Raw genomic sequence first — 21,948 nt, 5'->3', positions numbered from 1 at the left:
ATATTGGAGTCTCCCATTAAGAATGGTAAGAAGGGTTTATGGTCAGTCAGTAACATGAACTGTTAGCTGTTCATAGAATTTCTTCAGTGTAAAAATAATAGCCAAATAGATCTAAAAACCAATCCAAGTAGCAAATATTTTATTTTTCATTCAATGACTAGTCTTGGGCTGAGACCCATTTTCAAATCTACATAACAAAAGTCGAAAATGGCATTTCCAAAGATGTCAAAAAATGTGTAATGCACATTTAGAGTGCATACAGGTAACTAGTGACTGAATGAATAATAAAATATTTGCAACTTGGACTAGTTTTTTGTTCTATTGATTAACAGAAGTTGCTGACTCAAGCTACTCCAGCATGCTAGAAGTTCAACAATAGCCAGAGTCTCTTTTTCTATTTGGCTGTAGTTGCATTGTACCTGCGTCAGAATTTTGGATATGAATGCAATGAGATGTTTCACATCATGTATTTTGTGAGGTAACACTGTACCCAAGCTGTAATCTGATGCATCAGCTGCTACAAATACAGATTTTGGTGGGTCATAGGCCATAAAGCATGTCAGATGGAGCAGGGCTTGATCGAGATCTCTGAAGGTTTTATCATGTGCTAGTGCAATTCCACTTCACAATTTTTTGTAACAACTGATGGAGCAGTTACACTATGACAGTGGAATTTGTGATGAACTTGCAATAGTAATTAAGTTGACCAAGCACAGGTTGTAGTTCCTTTAAGTCGATTAGGACTGTAAGCTGCTGGATGGTTTGAACATTGTGCTGTAGGTTGTACTCCTAAAGCAGTGAGAACATGACCAAGATATTCTACCTGAAGGATGAAAAAATGACATTTGTCCATATTAACTTGAGATTGGCTTGTTGCAGAACAGCCGAAAAGGCATCAAGGTTGGCCCCGAAGTCCTGAGCATTTTTACCCTGTGATGGGAATGTTGTGCAGATAGTTTGGTGTGCCAATACATCAGCTGTTTCAAGTGACATTAAAGAAATAGCTTGGCACTGGATGTGCCAAAAGGAAGACTGTTGTAGTATAATAGTCCAAACACGGTGTTAATGACTAGAGCCTTGCATGATGACTCATCCAGAGGAGCTGAAGGTAGGTATTCCGTAGATCAGTCTTGGCGAAAATCTTGCCTCCTGCAAACCATGCCACTTTTTGATTTGTGTAGGTGTCACTGACAGACTGTGCATTGATTGTGACCTGAAAGTCATCACAAATCTGAAGTGATCCATTCAATTTTTCTAGTCATGATGGGAGTAGCCCACTGATCATTGGCAACAGTGGTGAGAATGTCTTCTCCATCTGTAGCTTATCTCTAAGCATAAATGTAACATTCCAAGCTTTGGCAAAGCAGGGTGTGGCTGTTGGATGGAGGTGATATGAGCCTCAAAACCAGTGAAGCCAATAGTAGGATGAGATAAAAGAAACTCATACACGGAGAGAAGATCCTGAGCTCCCAGGAAATGGGGCCCCATGCAGGTGTAAACTACGTTCATCTTAAGGGAAGATTGGCAAACATCCACCTTGTGTCCTGTCTTGCTGCAGGAAGAACATTTATCCTAGTGATAATAAAACTATTACTATGGGTTGGCAATAAAACAAGATGCTGCATGAACTGCTGTAGGTGACATACATTGGTCGGGGGCTTGCAACCACAGGTGAATCTGAATGTAGCATGGGCTGTGGCTGAGATTGGGGCCAGCAAGCTGGGTAGGCTGCAAATACCTGCAAAGGGTTGTGTAATGTTGCCAATGAGTGCAAAGACTTTTTGAAAGTCCTAATGTTTGGGAGGCAAGTCACCGACATGGGATTCTTGGGTTTGGGGGATTGGTATGAAGTCCTCCATCTGGTGAAAGTACAAGAAACATGTCTCTGATAAGGGAAGTTGCATAGAACTGTGTACATAGAGGATCAGTACACTGGACTCAGTAGTCATGATATAACCCCACAATTTGCCTATCCACTCTTAGTAAGATTGTCCACAAAACTTGTGGTAAATAAAAAAGTATGGTGGGCCACATGCATTTGCAAGTCAAAATATTCTAGTAAAAAAGTCTTCAAGCAATCATATGGGAGGGCACGGGTCCCCACTTCAGGGTTGAGCTGTTGAATTAAATGGTAAATTGCTTGGCCTGCATAGGCCAGAAAGAATGCATGCTGTTGGATGTCACCTGTGATGCCGTGGCCCAGAAGGCGTTGTTTCAGTCTGACCACATAGTTGAACCAGAGCTCGCTCTTGTGGTCAAACATGTGGAACAGCAGTGATGGCCCAGCTTTTACCAGTGAATCAGTGCGGGTCAACCGGATGACAACCAGAGATCCAGTTGGATGCTGTGATGGTCATCATTTTGTGTGCCATCACTTGCATGGTGTGTTGCGTGTTCTGGAATACCAGCAACACCTGCGCAGTAACATCAAAAGATTAGGACATGGTGAAGCAAAAAAATCATATCCAATGACTTTGCGATATAGGAGAACACAGCCCAGGTAAACAATGTGTAACAGTTTTATTGAAAAGTATATAAACCAAATACTCCTCCTTTGGAGACAAGTTAATTACTGAATTTATAAGAGCCTAACTTTGGCTGAAAGCTGTAATGATAAAATGGTGGAAGTTAATGTTCACTCAGCAGTAGAACAGAATAACGTAATGAAGGTTGACAGCCTATACCAAGTTCCTGGACATCTCCAATGCAGAGACCAAGTCCTGGTGATGGTAAGGCAAGTGCTGGCAGTTGGTGGTGGGTGATGCAGCATGGTGTCATACATAGCAAATGTTCTGATCGAGGCTCTGATTGAGGAACTGTGGGTACTGTCAGCATCTGGCCCAGAGCTCAATGGAAGATGCTTTGGAGTGGAGATGTGCTGCACTAAATACCCAGGCTGCTTAGAGATAGTAGATGAACTATTTATGGTCAAGTGGCCCTGAGAGGTAAACAGGTCTGTGGGGCCAGTAATCTATGGCAGCACTCGCACTGCTGCCCACTAACCTAGGCTGTGAACAAGGTTGAGCTCTATCATCTGCTGATGTAATGCCTTCGAGGTTAAGCCACTTCGTATACCATCGCTGTGAGAGGGTTACCATATATGTATCCTTTTTTAGAGCATCACACTGCTAACTGAAAGAACCAGGCATGCAATGTGGCCCAGCCTAAGCATCAGTCTGTCAGTGTGTTTCTCCTGTTTGTGTGAATTAGGAACTAGAGAGGGGAAGGAGCAGTATCAGATGGTAGCTATAAGTGCTTTGATGGGTCACATGCTTAAGTGTTTCCTGTTGAAAGCAGATGTCTAGGATTGAGTCCTAGTTCAGCATACAGTTTTAATTTGTCAGGTGGATGAGACCAGCCCATGCTCTGTTAGAACATTGGCATCTCAATACAGAAAAATATATAATCTAAAAGCATGTAAAACGTGAAAATCTGCAGCAGATTTATACTGTAATTATTCCAGAGATGCCATGTACTGATTAAATTACAACTGGTTCTTTCAAGAAACATTAACTACAGTGATATGACAAAAGAAAGAGAAAAGCGTTACAAGTAATAATGTGTGTTTCACATTGTGTAGTATGCTTTAAAATTGTAGCAGCTTGAACAGAGGGAAGAAACCAGTGATTTGCATTCATTTGCTGTTGACCATTAAACTGCAACAAATGTCTGAGATAGTAATTTGTTCATTATAAATCAATGTTTTGTTGTAATTTCAGGAGCTGGACATAGTTTTTGGGGAGCTGAATTGTGGCATGGATTTTAAATGGTCATTTTTCAAGTTTGCTGTATCTGATTGCCATAACATTGGCTTAGGCATGGAAAGCCTTCAGCACATTACGATTCTAAGGTGAGAATTGAATACTGCAGCTTTGAACTTGGTGAGAACAAGAACTACTTGCAAGTAAGTGTCATATTGTATGTAAATTTATGTTTGCCCAAGATTTTCCATATCAATGATGAACCATAATTGGGTGCATGTGGTGTGATGAACTTTACAAGTTCCTGAGATACTCTGTTTCTAATACAAAATGTATGCCAGTATAACTCTTGGATGTTATGTCCTAATCTTCCCTTCTCTTCTCACCAGTATAAAATATACAAGAAAATATTGCCCTTATCCATCTGTACTGAGCATAAAATGTATGCCGGTATAACTCCTGGATGTTATGTCCTAATCTTCCCTTCTCTTCTCAGCAGTATAAAATATACAAGAAAATATTGCCCTTATCCATCTGTAGAGCAGTATGCTGAGCACTGTGCCTGTATTTCCATATTAACTTAGAAAACAAGTATGATAGGAGAAAGACATACTGATAGCATTTTGTACAGTATGAACTATGGAAATAGTGTACTGTAAAGACATTGAAATTAATTCTTAATAGTACGCAAAGAACTAAAGAATATAAAAACATCAGTAAGTGCAACAGTTAATGAATTTTAAGATGAGGCACATTTATGAAATTCTTAATGCAAATACATAAAATAAATAAAAAAATTGTGGTTACTGTAACAATATTCCATTGAACATACATATTTCATATCAATCAGTACTGGCGATTAATTTTCATAGAATCAGTTATTTGAAACCACAAGACACCAGAATTAAACAACAGTTTGAAAATTCAGAGCAATAGTCAGAGACATACAAACCATCACTAAATATTCTTGCCCATTGCTGGTGCAACACACATAAAAAAAATGTAAGCACAGGCAATTACGATAAGAATGAAATTTAATGGAAAATTTTGCTAACAGCCAACTAAAACATATGAATGTAAAATAAGTAGAATGCCTGGTTAGATGTAAGAGAGGGCCTGATGGCCCTAATCTTGCCAGGTTAAATAAATCAATAAATAAATAAAAAAAATAAAAAAATGTCTCAGAGCAAAACTGCAGCAAATTATATGCCTACTGAAGAAGGGTTGTTGTTATTTGAAAGTATTATAATATAAAATAAAACAAATAGTGCAATTGTTTTTTTTTTTTTTTTTTAATGCTTTGTTGTGTTTACAGAAAATGAATTCTGTGCTTATTGGAAATAGCACATGGCAGTGACTTGACAGTTCATCAAGTGTAAATCAAGATTTTTGTTTCACGTGAACAAGAAATAAAATAAAATAAAATAATTAAATAATAGTTCAATGGAAGTTACCTTAATGTTTCTAAAAACTGAAAGTTATCCACATCACAAGTGCTATACTTGAATATACTCTGCGAAGAAATGATGGTCAAAATAGTACTAGAACAATCATATTGACTGGAAAAGTGCATGAGGTTTAATGTAACAAAACTGTGAAGACATTGCATCAGATAAAGAAGCTGTGACCACAGATACATGTGCAATAGTAGCATAGCAATACCAGCAGGAAACAAAGAACAGGATCACACACTGTGCAAATATACACTCAACTGGAAGAAACACAAAAAAGTTTGTACACTCAACAGAAAAACAATTTGGCCATCATAGCCAAAATGGTAGAGAATTCAAACCATTTGGCAACAGCAACAGAAGAACCAGTCCACAAAATGAGGTCAGGAAGGAAGTCACTGATATAGGAGATGCCAGATATCTGACACTCACTCTGTAATTGTGTATACCACATGTACTAAGTGGTGCTTACTGGACTGGCTGATAGGGGGCACTCCATATGTCTCATAGCTACGAGACAGATTATGGACATGACTGAATGTTCAAATCATGGTGACAGCAACTGGACACTAAACTTCTAAGGAAACATTTAAATGGGTTCACTATCAGCCATTCAGGCTTAACTGTTTAATTGCAGGTAGAATTCACTGGAAATAAATCTGCGGCAAAATTTCAGATAACGTTTAACTAAATTATGCAACCAAGTGTGAGAGTAATGAAGTAGTTGGCCTTACTGCTTATCAGCTCCACTGCATTTCAAGTATTTTTCTTCTTCAGAAAGTAGCAGATACTAGGAATCTGTGATTTATTTATAAAAGAGAATGTTTTCATACTGGAATATTCCTCAAGAATCAGTGTCTGGTTGAGATAAGCATGTATCTAACTCATAAAAAGAATTGCAGCATAAATGGTCATAGGCTCTTCCGACTGTTAAAAGACTGTAGTAGTAGTTGCAAAAAATCTCATTTATCTGACTCTCTCCCAAATAGTGTAAATGGTCCTTGAGATACAAAGGTAAGAGAGCAGGGTCTTTTACATAAAATACTATGAAAATTATGCTTTGGGATTTTAGTAATTACATAAATTGACTTCTTGCAAGTGGCTGGCATTTCTATATCAGTTCTTTCCATGATTAGAGAAGACAAACTGTTAAACTGTTTCCTCAACTTTTCAGAAAGAATATGTAAATTTTTTAAGTTAAAAAAAATCTGTTCTGTATTGTATAATCTTAACCCATTACTTTGTAGGAGGTACTGCTATCTTTGATGTTGTAATGTATCAGTATTGTACTCTGTACTTATTGCTGGCTTCTGGAACTTTTGAAACTGAGTGTGCCTTTTTCTGAGGAAGCATTTTGTTGCTGTATAATGACAACAGTGCCTTATAGTAGTGGTCATAAGCAATTTTGGTGTGGGCAGTAGAGCTGGAGTGGTCGCATGCAGCTGTGTCACAAATACAGGGTGGCGCACGAAATGTGTTACCATTTTGTTTTTGAATATAAACTTTATATTGTCAATACAATCTGAAAGGAACATATACTACAATGAAGAGCCATCTATGGAGATTTGTTCTAACTCAGCACATGCTCAATATGTCCACCATTTTGTTTCCTAACTTCCTTCAAACGAACACTGAAGAGTTAGTGATTACCCTACAGCACATGTCTTCTGTAATTTCACTGCAAGCTTGAAGAATAAGTCTTCTAAGCTCCATTAAATCACGTGGACATTTTGGGAAAATGTTTCCTTTAGGTACCCCCAAATCACATGGATTGAGGTCTGGACTATTGAGGAGCCAATTTTGTCCATCATTGAAGCGACCTGGAAACCTGAGTGAAATGATCCGCATGTCGAAATGCTCATGTAAAAACTTTAGGTACCCCCAAGTCACATGTATTGAGGTCTGGACTATTGGGGAGCCAATTTTGTCCATCATTGAAGCGACCTGGAAACCTGAGTGAAATGATCCGCATGTCGAAATGCTCATGTAAAAACTCCAAAACAGTGTTTGCAGTATGTGGCCTTGCTCCATCTTGCATGAACCACTGTGTGTTGAAGGGCAAGGCAGTAGCAAGAAGCTGTGGAATAAAGCCATTGCGAAGCATGCTCAAATAACGCTCATTGTTCACAATTTCTTCAAAGAAAAAGGGTCCATTAAGTCCATGACTGGAAATTGCTGCCCATGCTGTAATCCTCGGAGCATAATGTTGCATTCATTAAGCACTTGTGGGTTTTCAGTGGCCCAAAAGCATACATTTTGTTTGTTAACCACACTGTCTAAATGAAAATGCGCCTCGTCTGAAAACCAAACGTTGCTGAGAGTTCCTTCCTTATCCTCTGCTCACTGAGCAAACAGTAGTCTCTGCTGCTTTTGTTCTTCAGTGAGCTTCTGTGCACATGTCATCTTGTATGGGTACATATGGAGGTCACTTTTAAGAATGCGTTGAATGGAGTGTCTGGATATTCCCAGTTGCGCTACTGCCTTTCTACACGATTTCCCGGGACTTCTCTGTACAGCAACTCGTACCGCTTCAATATTCTCTGGCGAACAAACAGGCTTAGGCCGAGGTCCCTTCACTTCCAATACCGTTCCTTCCTGTACAAATTTATCGTACAACCTGTGGATGGTCTTCTTGCTGGGGACCCGTCGTGTGTTAAACTGTTGTCAAAAACGCCTCTGAGTCACAACAAGGCTTTTCGTTTCATGAAAAAGTAACACAATTGCCGATCGTTGCTGTGGCGTCAGTCTTCCATTGTCATCCATTGCTGCTTACTAGTCTCCTAGCGGCAGTATCGCGAATTACACATCATTTCATAACTCATTTGTTTTTCCAAGCTCTGCTGGTACTGCCGTAGAGATCCCAGCGGGATATCTAGTGTGCGTCGTAAATTGTGAAAGAAACAATTGGTAACACATTTCATGCACCACTCTGTAATAGTATGATGAAATTGTTTTGAAAGAGTTATGGCCCTTTACAGAATACAAGTGTTTTAGTAAATCATTATTTCATGGAAAGGTCCGTGGGATTAATTATGAGATCTATGGTTCAAATAGGGTCGTGTTTCCATATCAGTTATTGTCAAGGAGGAACATATTGATAGTAGAACATAAATGAAAGGGCTTCTGTGCTCAGTGATTATCTGTTTAATTAGTATTGGAATGCAATGTAGCAATGGTTGTTTCAGAATGAATGTGAAATGAGCTGATCTGTTAACACTAGGCTGCATGTGTTTAGACATGATTAGGGAAGTGTGTTACATGCTAAACAGACAATAGAACAAAGTAATTTTGCTTGTACTGTTATTGTTTCAAGGTGCCATTTTCCATTTTTCAACTGAATAATTATAATATTTGAGAAGTATAAAAGACATGTCATTGTATTAGGCACATGGTCGGGTTTATTTCATAACAAAGTGTGTTCTCCATGTAAAGTTCCCACACTTTAGTCCAATAGCTGCAAAAATGAATCTAAAAATAAAACTAAAAATATGTTGTCAGAGCTTTACATCTCATGACACTTTGAAGGACAACTGCTCTTTAATGAAGAATGATAATTTGGTGTGCAGCCTTATATTGGCCTATTTGTGCAGAAAGTATACTTTTTGGTGAAGAATAGCAAGTTGAAAGACTGTAATGAGGGATGAATAGTAAGTGTTGCAATAATGCCAGTTGCATGTAGTTTGAAATTGCTGCTGTAGGTAAAACTTTTTAATCACGTAGTGTGTGACGAATTTTGCATAGTGGGAGTTAAGAAGGCTTGTGTTTCATACTTTTGACTTTCAAGTGTAAAAATGTAGTCAGGAAAGGACCAAATATAACTCAATAGTGTTGTGAGAAGACAGCCCCATAATGAGGGGGTATTTGGTGGTGCAAGTCCAAAGATTCCAGATCTGTGGACGTAACTTAGAGAGAATCTGTAGACATGGAACTAATGACAGAATCAAGTGTGAGCAAATCTTCAACACCTTGAATGCAAAAAAGAGAAGAAATACAGGAGACACCACTTTGTAGTAAAACTGAGCATCAGCCACACCCAAGTATCAGTCTGTAGATATAATGGTGTTTATTAGGAAAACAGCCACCCCCAGCTATCAGTCTGTCGTATATAATGGTGTTTCTAAAGGAAAACCAAGAGAAAATTATAAAAGACTTGGAGAACTATCAAAAATTAGAAAATCAAGAGAAATTCGCACAGAAATCTGGAGAGAATGGAGAAAAATTTAGAAGAAAGTCAGAAAGAAACCATGAATGGAGTGGAAAAAAAATGGCAAAAGATTTAAAGGAAGAAATTAAATCTGCATTTAAGAACACTCGAGAGGAAATGGGGAAGATGTTTGAAGAGAGACAAGAAGAGTGACGCATAGATGTATGTGGATATATGAAAAATACACCTATTCTCACAGAATGTTAATTAGTTATGGAGTCACATTTAGAAGCAATTTTAGACACTAACTGCTTAACTGAAAAAGCTATCACTGAGCATGCATAGCAGAAAGCCAGCTGATGTGATCTCAGATGGTAAAACAACTAGCACATGCACAGCCCGTGATAGTACTCAATTGGATGCTAACTTTTTTGGTACGAATTCAGCTGTCTTGTCAGTAGATAAGGAATGTACTTGAAAAAGCAATATTTAGGCAGAGGATGCAAAGATTATTGTTGCACTGGAGATAAAGCTGACTGTTACAAAATGAAAACAAGACTCAAAACAGAGATGTCAGAGTTCATTAGCTCATGAGAAGAAAGTTGAAAATGGTGGAAAGCAAGAAAAAGAACATTTGTCATTTGCTGAATTTGAGAAGATGTTCTTGAAAAATATGGATAAAAAATGACAAAAGCTGAGAGTTTAAATTTCATTTCTAATGTTCCATACTATCAGGGCTATAACAAAATGTACACAGAATTTTTGGAAAAGGGAATAGGAAGGAATCAGATTTTTGAAGTATGGTACAAAGAGAATAACATCAAATGTGGTGTGATGCAATGGCTAATGCTTGAAGACTGTGATCATTTAACAGGCGCAATACCTGAAACAGTAGACCAGGCATGAGGAAGATCTCCACAAAATGGAGTAGAGTAGAAGTAATGGGAATCTAGAGAAAACACAAAGAGAACAAGAGAAGACACAATTACTGCTACAGGTACGCTCAATATTATCACGGCCCACCGAGTCACTGACAGAAACACAGCATTTAGTGGAATGAGAAAGGAATGAACAGACAAGGATAAACACATGCACAAGGAATGGCACAAAGCAGGTTATGCTGAACTGAAGTCGTGTATTGTCATTTGACCGCTTACAAAGACATATATATTACGCAATGGAAGAGGAGAAGAAAGAAAATGAGAAGGGATTGGCATGGTGCATTGTGCATGTTGTATGGCCACAAGAAGCCTGAGTGTCACTTACAAATAAAAGGACATGCCAAATATTTATGAACAGTGATTTTCTTAGTATCTACATACTGTTTGTGTTAAAATACTGCAGATGTGTTTGGCTAGCAGAAATGTAGATTGTCTTTACAATGAACAGTAGAATATTCTTTCTCTTTGGCTTTTTTTTCAATTGCAATACTTACAGGTTGATGGATAGAGGAGTAGGAGTATTATCCATTGTGCAGTGCTATGATTCTTATTGGGTGTACTGCCACTGAGCCATTCATTATTTATATGTCTGGGGAACTGCTGAGATGACAGTGGGAGGGAGCTATGAATGCAGTGTCCCCTTCCATCTGGCTATGTTTGCTGCAACCTGAATGGGGCAATGCGCAGAACTGTGACTGTTCTTTGGACCCCTGTACTGTCATCAAGGCAACATATGCTGTGGACTGCATGCAGGTCGGCAACCTTCACCCACATCAGTGGCTATTATGCAGCAATCAGTGCTCACCAAGCCTGCCTGGCATCCTCAATAGAAGCAGGAATGTCAAAATTAGTTGCTACATTCACGTGCCATTGAGTGTGTCCATTGCTAAAAGTGTTGTACCAAAACATTAATGTGTCACTTAGACATGTGTTTGTAAGTGCTTTGTTCAAGATGGCTAATCCTCAGCTTGTATTTCTTTGTGTTATAAATGTTTTTTACATATTTATGCACCAGATTCTTTGCCAGTCTTACATTACCCACACAATAACAAAAGTATTATCTAATTCTTTATGTCATGAGAGATAAGATGCTTTACCTTGATGTCATGATGTTTGCCTTAGATGTAGAAATTCATGTTCAGTTTAATTTGATGTCACATGAGTAATAACATACTAGTTGAGGTACAGTTTAAAATGCTTTACTGTGTGAGGTAACCAGTTGGTACTAATTAAGCTGCAGTTTAGTGAAAATTTGCATTTTCATGATTTCTTCTATGTACTGAGCAGCCATTTTATGTATAGTAATATTCCTTTTGCATAGACTGATCAGTGTTTGAATACAAAGGACAGTTGACATTATCATAATTACAGAATTTATGGAAATGTGACTGCTGGGGGTGAAATATCATGTATGATTACAGTCAAAAGGTATTTTAAGTGATGTTGAGCTAGAGAAAAAGAAAAGTATTCTGTTTAAGGAGAAAAATTTATGATAAGGTGTATGTTTCAGAGGCTTAGACTTAATTGACATAAAAAGAAATTATCATATTTTTTTGTTCAACCATTTTCATTGCTGTTTCTGTTGACTGCCCACTTATCAAATATGCTAACCAAAATATGAATTGCTGTAAATTTTTGTTGTATGGGTGACAGAGTGTGGTATGTGCATGCTATTTTTGTTGTATTATGGTATAACAACTCAGGAGGAAACCATTGCTGGGTTGGGTATCAGTTATTTGTTTCTGTGGGGATCTTGTTGCTAATTCAAAATTTCTGTGGAATTTCTGTTTTCTCCCTTACCCCCCCCCCCCCCTCTCTTCTTCTTCTTCTTCTTTGATTTTTTTCTTGGGAGTTGAGGGAAGGGGGGACTTTAAAACCTTTTTTCCTCACCGTTTTGGAAAAATTCTGTTGGCAGTGGGGGGGTGGGGGAGTGTGTGTAAGGAGTGTTGTACTCCTTACTTATTGCTGGCTTCTGGAACTTTTGAAGCTCAATGTGCCCTTTCTCTGAGGAAGCATTGTGTTTCAGTTTAATGACAACAATGCCCGAGCGGTAGTCTTCATGTGCCATATAAGTATGGGCAGTAGAGTCCTTGTTGGGCTCCTGCACTGAGTGGTCACATGCAGCTGCATCATGGCTAAATAGTGTAAAGAATTTGGTAGAAAGATAATTATGAATTGAAAGTGGAGAAAGACACACAGGGTTAATTATGAGATTTGTGTTTGAAACAAGGTCATGTTTATGAATCAGTAATTGTCATTGAGGAACATATTGATAGTAGAACATAAATGAAGGGGCTTCTGCGATCAACGAGACTGGATGGCTTTAGACATTGTTAGGGAAGTGTGTTGCCTGCTCTAAGTGGACGATAAAAAAGTAATTTGATTTGTACCGCTTTATTTCAAAGTGCCATTTTCCATTTTTCAACTAAATAACTTTAATATCTGAGACATATGTTAGTGTTAGGTACGTGGTCATGTTTATTTTATACTGAAGTGTGTCCTCCATGTAAAGTTCCTATACTCTAGTCCAATAGCGACAAAAATTACTCTAAAAATAAAACTGAAATCACTTTGACTGAGCTTTACAACTTTATTTTCACTACTTCCCCATATTTGTCTCTTTTAAATGAACATTTGAATCAGAATAATGAAAGATTCCAAAATGATTACATTTTAAAAATTGGAGCATAGATGCATAACACCTACAAAAATAACAAAAGACTTAATACTGTACTGTGTATTTACATGCCTCTGAAAAAGGAGTTTTGTTCTACAGGCTACATCGTTGCACGTTGGATGACATCCGCCTTGCTGCTCTGCTACAACATCTTGTCAACAATAAAACACTAATTGAATTGGATTTTTCACATTGTTTGGTGGGTGATGCAGGTGCAATGGCTTTAGGAAAGTTGCTACAATCTCATCCGACACTGAATATTCTAAATCTGTGTAACAATATGATTGGTATGTTACTACTGATTTGTCTTTGTTTTTTTAGTAGATAGCATCTTTGTTTCATACTGTTAAGTTCAGTAGTATACATTAGTATCATTCATTCATCTAGTGGAAGAAAGTAATTGCCAGTAACAAATAAATGTTATGGCTGCCAAGAAAAATATATAAGTTGAAAGTTAGGCAATGGTTAATACAATATTATTTTCACTCAGGCAAGGGATTCTCCTGTCTGAGAATAATGACAAATCTAGTTGAGGAAGAAAACCGACATAACAAACATAGCCTATAAAATTTTGCTAAATGAACTATGAGCGAACAAATGTTAATGATGGTTGAACGTAACTATCAAACAGTTAGGGTGGTCAAATAATTGGTCATTAGAGGAAGACACTGATCAGACTTTCTAATACATCAGTTAGAAAAAGTAAAATGATAATTACAATAAACCTTAATGAACAATATAGTGAACAAGTTTCTATACACATTGATTAATCATTCATTCTTTGCTTTCTGTAAATTTCCTCATGAAGAAGAACCTTCGGAGATGTGGAGGAGTCAATCCATACATTAACATGACATAATTCTCATTGTGTCTTTATAACGCTGTAAGCTAGCTGATGCCAAATATTGAGCACCCAGGTGCAAAGTATTCTGTGTTTAGATTTCTTGTGGACTAGCAGAGAGAGCTAACACCAGCCTGGATTTAGAGTTGTTCTGTTACAAAGGAGAGAAACCACCAGGAGTATCAGGTAAATGTGAGAGGACATGATCTGCTTTCCATGACATATTTATCACCATGGAGAGGATAGAAGACACAACTTAAAGTTTGTCCTTATTTTACATTGGAAAACCATTTAAGGATATAGCAGGCATGTTAAAATCCATTAAAAGGCCAATAATGGTTCTCTGTTAATTGAAATGGTGCCAAAATGTCAAGTATTACAGATCATGGCTGCCAGTACACTGGAGGAGTATGCCATGTGATACGAAAAACATAATACTGTTTATAGCAGTAGTGTCAGCTGACATTAATCAGCTTGAAGACAAGTGCGACAGTGATGGGGTAACAGATGTAAGTAGCACAATGACATTAGTGAGTAGGGATCTAAAACAAAACAACCGGCTTTATACTGAAGCCAGTTCACCAGATTTATCAATGTACACAAAGGCAAGATTTCCTCTCTTTACAATAATCTTTACATTGTTAACCAGTTATACTGCTACAAATGTCAACATCCAGGTTATGTCATGGATGGGTTACCTGCAGGAAATTTGGTTATCCAGTACACTAAGCCGGAACAGAGTGCAGCTCTTAATGCAGCTCTTGTGACTGTTAGGTCAAGTGTTCAAATACCCTTCTAGTGTGGAGAAGAGATAGTCGTGTTCCTCTTGAGGGATAGAAAGTCCAAGAAATCAAAATCACGAAACAAATTCCATTTTCCAAGGTGAACAAACTATAAGGCTCAGTGGTCACCAATCTCTTTAACATCGTCCACAACTGTGAAGAATGTGGTTCCAAAGTTAATTCAATAGAACAGATAAATGTTTCTAAAATTTATTAAAACGTGTTTACAGATACGCACAAAAGAGTACACACTGAAAATAGCCACAGTCTCCTCCAAGCAAATGATGAACAAAATGGAGACAATTAAAATCCAAGTGGTCCATTTAAAAAAAATAATAACTATTATTATAAATTCTTTCCCCAATCACTCTTCTTCACATAGGGGGTAAGGACAAGTGAAAAACAAAGACACATTTTGACACTAAGAGGGACCCAATTTTACAGTGACTGTGTTTGGACACTGTAAGAGCATCAAGGGGTGTGTAGATCTTCCCCCAAGGATGATACATCAGGTTGCTGATAAATCCACATTGACATCTTAAGGGCGACTTGGGACACAGCTTATCACTTTGTAGAATGGTGTTTGCCATTCTGTGAACAGATGTGTGAACCCTACTGTAAAAGTTCAAGTACAGGTAACCCCACATTTGGGTTACAAGAACAAATGTAAGACAGATCACTAATAAAATCAATAAATGTCATGACAGGAGTTCCTGAAGTCTATTAAACAAACAACAAGTTTGAGGAGGATTTAAAGCACACAAGCCTGGAAACAAACAAATACTTGACATTATCTAGGCAATAGCAGAACAGTATGCTAGGGTCACCACAACAGCTAGCATGGATCCAGTCTTTTGTCAGCATGAAGAAATCATGGACTGACGAAATAGGAATTTCATTTCCAATAATGAGGATATGTGCCTTTGCTTGTTCTCGATATGGGAGGTGAAATCCAAAGCCCTGTACATTGTTCTTGGTAGTGTCCAATATGCGTCTATTGATGATTTTTCTGTGTGTGAGGCACCCATACAGCAGGCCTCCTAAGGCTGACAATGCCGAAAACTCCACACATGTGTATTTTACTGGTTGACTTCCTATATTTATCGAATCCTTCCTTGTCTAGATATTACTCAGATCCTATGTTGGCCACATTCTATTTGACTAGATTGAGAGTGGAGTGGTGTCCCATAGAGATCCATAGTAAGCATCAAATTATTGCTGGTTGATAGTGGAATAACGTCTACAGTGAGAAGACCTACTGTATATAATGCTCACTATTTGTGGGTGTGTTAAATTTAGTTAGAATCATCCAAATGAACATCTGTGGACTAGGGTGAACCATGTTCTTTGTGTGTCTTTGATTTTATGTACCAGTGTCTGCTTAATCTCATTATGTGCCCACTTGACTGTCTGTCTATTTACCAGTGTTGTGTCATGTCTTGTCATGTACCATGTTTGCCATACCGTATGTCATACGGCACTCAGTGCAATACAGCCTGCAAGTTTGTTTTAGTATGAAGTGGTCCAATAAAAGTGTACAGTGTAATGTTTATCAGTGTTCTCAATAGAAGTAATCCACTAGCAGCATCCACATGCGTATGCTTACACATTAGAACTGTACTTTTTAACAGGTTATGGATCCAACTAGGATACTGTTGTCCAATAGAAGAATTGTTTTACCAAACAAAGATGGTGACAAATTATTTGGTTTGTGTGCCAAAGTTGAAAGGGAGTGAAAACTATGGAGACTGGACGTTTGCAATCAAGAACATGTTTATTCTCCTAGGACTGGCAAAATGTATCTCAGAAGTAGTTATATCTGTAATTCTTACTACTGATCCATCTTTGTACTTGCATGCAAAAGAAGCAAAAACAGAAGTGATTCATAGCAGAAACTGAAATTGTTTGACAACTCTGGTAAGAAAGGAGTTATTTGCTGTAAGTGCAGAAAGCCAGGACATTTTAAAAGTAAAGGTGCCCAAACCATGAGGTTAATGATATCGAACAAAATGGAACCACAAATTCCTCCAGTGTAGTGCTTTTAAGTGGTTCTTTTCAAACAATGGAAACTCCAGGTAGGAAATGCTGGAATTGGCAGTCATATGTACATGAGGTGTGCATGCTTGTGTGTGTGAATGGAGTGTGGTCTCTCTTTCACTGATGAAAGCTGTGGCCAAAAGCTTTATATAAGTTTCTTTTAATTGTGCCTCTCTGCAACTTAGCATGTATTCTTTACAGTAAGTAGCAATAAGTGGTTCTTTTAATAGAAATTACTGGTGTGTTGATTTGGGTACTAACGTGCATCTCACTGTAAATGAAACTTGGATGAAGAATATTGTGCATGATGATAGCATGCATAAAATTGTGGTAGCAAACCATACAGAACTTCTAGTGTTATACTCTGGAGAAGTAGATTTAACAAAAGTAGTTGGAAATACTTTATATGATGTCAAGTGAAAAATGTATGTTCTCTAGAACTGACAGCAAACTCACAGTCAGTGAGCACATTAGTTGAACAAGGAAACTCAGTTGAATTTAGTAGTGATCACTGTAATATTTTTAACAAGAACCAAGAATCAGATCCAACAACAGATCTTGTTAATGGTGTTTATAAGCTGAATATTGACAGAAGAAGCTTGTTATTAGGAATGTTACTGTGTCTAGTTCTCATAGACAATTATGACATTTAAATGCAAAGAATCTTATAAAATTCAGTGGTGGTGCTGCTGAAGGCATGATGTGTGAAGACATTAACATCAGTACCGGTATTAGCAAACAGAATCGTGTAGTATATAATCAAGGCAATCAAATGAGACAGCCATTTCCACATGAAGTTAGTACAGCTGCTAAGCCACTTGAACTTGTAAATGCAGATCTGTGGACTAATGGAAGTTATATCATTAGGTGGTGCAAAGTATTTTCTTATTTTGGAAGATGATTTAGCCAAATTGTATTTGCATATTTTCTAAAGAAAAAGGATGAAACTTGGAAAAAATTTCAAGAATTTCAAAAAATTTTAGAAAATCAGTGAGGTAGGAAAATCAAAATAAGAAGGATAAATAATGCTAAAGAATTCTGTTGTCTGAGTTTTGGCAATGCATTGAAAAATCATGGGATTATACATCAACTGACTAAATAAAATTGTTGTAGAAAAGGCAAAATCTATATTATTTGATGTTAAAAATATATCTAAAAACACAGATGATGTGACTTACCGAACGAAAGTGCTGGCAGGTCGATAGACACACAAACAAACACAAACATACACACGAAATTCAAGCTTTCGCAACAAACTGTTGCCTCATCAGGAAAGAGGGAAGGAGAGGGAAAGACGAAAGGATGTGGGTTTTAAGGGAGAGGGTAAGGAGTCATTCCAATCCCGGGAGCGGAAAGACTTACCTTAGGGGGAAAAAAGGACAGGTATACACTCGCGCACACACACACATATCCATCTGCACATACACAGACACAAGCAGACATTTGTAAAGGCAAAGAGTTTGGACAGAGATGTCAGTCGAGACGGAAGTACAGAGGCAAAGATGTTGAATGACAGGTGAGATATGAGAAGCGGCAACTTGAAATTAGCGGAGGTTGAGGCCTGGTGGGTAACGGGAAGAGAGGGTATACTGAAGGGCAAGTTCCCATCTCCGGAGTTCTGACAGGTTGGTGTTAGTGGAAAGTATCCAGATAACCCGGACGGTGTAACACTGTGCCAAGATGTGCTGGCCATGCACCAAGGCATGTTTAGCCACAGGGTGATCCTCGTTACCAACAAACACTGTCTGCATGTGTCCATTCATGCGAATGGACAGTTTGTTGCTGGTCATTCCCACATAGAAAGCTTCACAGTGTAGGCAGGTCAGTTGGTAAATCACGTGGGTGCTTTCACACGTGGCTCTGCCTTTGATCGTGTACACCTTCCGGGTTACAGGACTGGAGTAGGTGGTGGTGGGAGGGTGCATGGGACAGGTTTTACACCGGGGGCAGTTACAAGGGTAGGAGCCAGAGGGTAGGGAAGGTGGTTTGGGGATTTCATAGGGATGAACTAAGAGGTTACGAAGGTTAGGTGGATGGCGGAAAGACACTCTTGGTGGAGTGGGGAGGATTTCATGAAGGATGGATCTCATTTCAGGGCAGGATTTGAGGAAGTCGTATCCCTGCTGGAGAGCCACATTCAGAGTCTGATCCAGTCCCGGAAAGTATCCTGTCACAAGTGGGGCACTTTTGGGGTTCTTCTGTGGGAGGTTCTGGGTTTGAGGAGATGAGGAAGTGGCTCTGGTTATTTGCTTCTGTACCAGGTCGGGAGGGTAGTTGCGGGATGCGAAAGCTGTTTTCAGGTTGTTGGTGTAATGGTTCAGGGATTCTGGACTGGAGCAGATTCATCTGCCACGAAGACCTAGGCTGTAGGGAAGGGACCGTTTGATGTGGAATGGGTGGCAGCTGTCATAATGGAGGTACTGTTGCTTGTTGGTGGGTTTGATGTGGACGGACGTGTGAAGCTGGCCATTGGACAGGTGGAGGTCAACGTTAAGGAAAGTGGCATGGGATTTGGAGTAGGACCAGGTGAACCTGATGGAACCAAAGGAGTTGAGGTTGGAGAGGAAATTCTGGAGTTCTTCTTCACTGTGAGTCCAGATCATCAAGATGTTATCAATAAATCTGTACCAAACTTTAGGTTGGCAGGCCTGGGTAACCAAGAAGGCTTCCTCTAAGCAACCCATGAATAGGTTGGCGTACGAGGGGGCCATCCTGGTGCCCATGGCTGTTCCCTTTAATTGTTGGTATGTCTGGCCTTCGAAAGTGAAGAAGTTGTGGGTCAGGCTGAAGCTGGCTAAGGTAATGAGGAAAGAGGTTTTTGGTAGGGTGGCAGGTGATCGGCGTGAAAGGAAGTGCTCCATCGCAGCGAGGCCCTGGACGTGCGGAATACTTCCTTATACACAAATAAATTGGTGTTTAAAAAAAAAATCAGAAGTGAAGGTAAAGTGCAGCATCATGCCAGATCAGTGGTAAAAGGATTCACTCAGAAACCTGAAACTGCTTATGATGAAACCTTCTCACCTGTGGTAAGGCCTTCTACACTTAAGACTTTTAATGGCTTTGTATGTTGAATTAGATTTAAACATTGCACATTTTGATGTGAAGACCTTTTTTTAAATTGTATTGTCAAGGAGGAAATTTTTGTAAAGCAACCTGAAGGTTTTAATTTTTATAATGATAAGAGAAAATATTTAAAATTAAGAAGAGCTATGTGTGGTTTAAAACAATTATCCACAGTGTGGAATCTGAGAGTAAATGATGTTTTAAATGGTTTGAGTTACAAAAGGTCTAGACTAAAATCTTGCTTGTTTTGAAAACAGAACAAATTTTTAGTTATTGTGATAGCTTTGTATGTTGATGATTCTTATATTTTCTCAAATGATACATGAGAGACTGAATTCTTGAAATGTAAGTTAAGTTTGGAATTCAAAGTAAGGGATTTAGGAATAGCTAAAAATTATTTGGTGATGGAAAACAGATATGACAATATTAATGGAGTGTCAGCTTTTAACACTTCTACTTAATTATTATCTACTCCTCGGTAAGGTAATTGTCAAAACTTCGAAGACAGATGAACTGACTTATCAAAAGTGCTTGTTGCCTGACGTTATCTATAATCACAATTAGAAGGTTAAAACAAAAGTTTTTTCCACATAACTGAAATATTCATAGATTGCCTGGATCTCAGTGAAAGTGATCGGTTCCAGATTTTAAACATTTATTCTTCCATTCGTAACAGCTGATCAAATCCATCATGACACATTGGAAAGAGGCCAAGTTGTACAGTATGTCTTCGTAAAACAACTGACTGGTCACAAATCAAGAAACATTCTTTTTCACAACTTTAAATCTTAGTGATATAATATTCAAGTAACTAACAAAAGTTACACTTCGATATATCAGATCAAACTGCCCATCCCAGCAGCCTCACTGCTTCCCTATTTATATATTCTAAATAATGGATGGTCATTTGGATCATTATTACTTAATGATGACAACATATTTTTAATTGTATTTACAGTTAAAAGTTCCAAAGCTAAGATGTTCTGATTACACAGAATAATACGTCTAAAATTACAGAATTGAATAATATGTGAAATTTATAATGTAAAAATATATCTAAAAACAAAGAAGCTGTAACTTACCAAATGAAAGCATTGGTATGTTGATAGAGACAATAAAAACAATAAAAAACAAACACACAAATTTCTGGCTTTCGCAATCCAAGGTCGCTTCGTCAGGAGAGAGGGAAGGAGAAGGAAAGACGAAAGGATGTGGGTTTTAAGGGAGAGGGTAAGGAGTCATTCCAATCCCGGGAGTGGAAAGACTTACCTTAGGGGGAGAAAAGGACAGGTATACACTCGTACACACACAATTTGTGCGGATGGATGTGTGTGTGTGTGTGTGTGTGTGTGCGCGCGCGTGCGCGCGAGTGTATACCTGTCATTTTTTCCCCCTAAGTTAAGTCTTTCCACTCCCGGGATTGGAATGACTCCTTACCCTCACCCTTAAAACCCACATCCTTTCGTCTTTCCCTCTCCTTCCCTCTTTCCTGACGAAGCAACCTTGGGTTGCAAAAGCTAGAAATTTGTGTGTTTGTTTTTTATTGTTTTTATTGTCTCTGTCAACATACCAATGCTTTCATTTGTTAAGTTACAGCTTCTTTGTTTTTAGATATATTTTTCCCACGTGGAATGTTTCCCTCTATTATATTCATATCATTTATAATGTAAAAATGTTTTTAAATGTGAAAATTCCATTTAAATATGAGTACAATAATGAACTTCACAAAATTAATTAATACACGCTAATTACACAATGACACATTCCTAACAATAATTGAAGCTAAGAGGGTAAAACGAAACAGGTTTTGATTGATAGAATTTGTAACAGATGCCTAGAATTTTATAATTAGGCGTATATCTGGTTACAACAATACAAGTTTAATTACTTAAGTCATTAAGACAGAATGTTCTTTACAGCTTTCATCCTAAATTTACGTTTTACAATATATGCCTTCATTTGCAAGCGACAGAATGACTTCTTGAATGAGCAAATTACCTTCGTAAATGTCCAATTATTTGAATAATTACAGTTGTCAGCAAACAATTATTGCAGTCAGTAACACTATCATTCAATTTAGTTCCTACTGTGAAGTTTGCAACTAGGATATGTAAATTCTCTGAGACTGCTATTGATAATATCTTTATAGACAAATCTAGGGAGAAAAGTCATGTCACAAAACCAATAGTAAATGGGCTATCTGATCATGACATACAGCATTTTGTGTTAAATTTTGAAAATTTTCAGGATAAAAAACCTATTAAATCTAAGTACATGAGGGTAATAAATTAGTCAAAAATTAATAAATTAA

At 38.0% G+C, this 21,948-nt stretch overlaps 1 protein-coding gene across 1 annotated transcript in view; it reads left to right on the top strand.

The window, feature by feature from the left end:
• Positions 1 to 21,948, top strand: part of LOC126204149 (dynein regulatory complex subunit 5) — a 139,626-nt gene that overhangs the window by 36,981 nt on the left and 80,697 nt on the right. The window contains exons 5-6 of the mRNA XM_049938558.1: positions 3,720 to 3,850; positions 13,014 to 13,201. Of these exons, the coding sequence (XP_049794515.1) occupies positions 3,720 to 3,850; positions 13,014 to 13,201 (319 nt within the window). The remainder of the gene's footprint in view (positions 1 to 3,719; positions 3,851 to 13,013; positions 13,202 to 21,948) is intronic.

The sequence above is a fragment of the Schistocerca nitens genome, chromosome 9 (genome assembly GCF_023898315.1).
Source record: "Schistocerca nitens isolate TAMUIC-IGC-003100 chromosome 9, iqSchNite1.1, whole genome shotgun sequence".
Taxonomy (NCBI): Eukaryota; Metazoa; Arthropoda; class Insecta; order Orthoptera; family Acrididae; genus Schistocerca; species Schistocerca nitens.
This window is presented reverse-complemented; position numbering and strand designations above follow the sequence as displayed.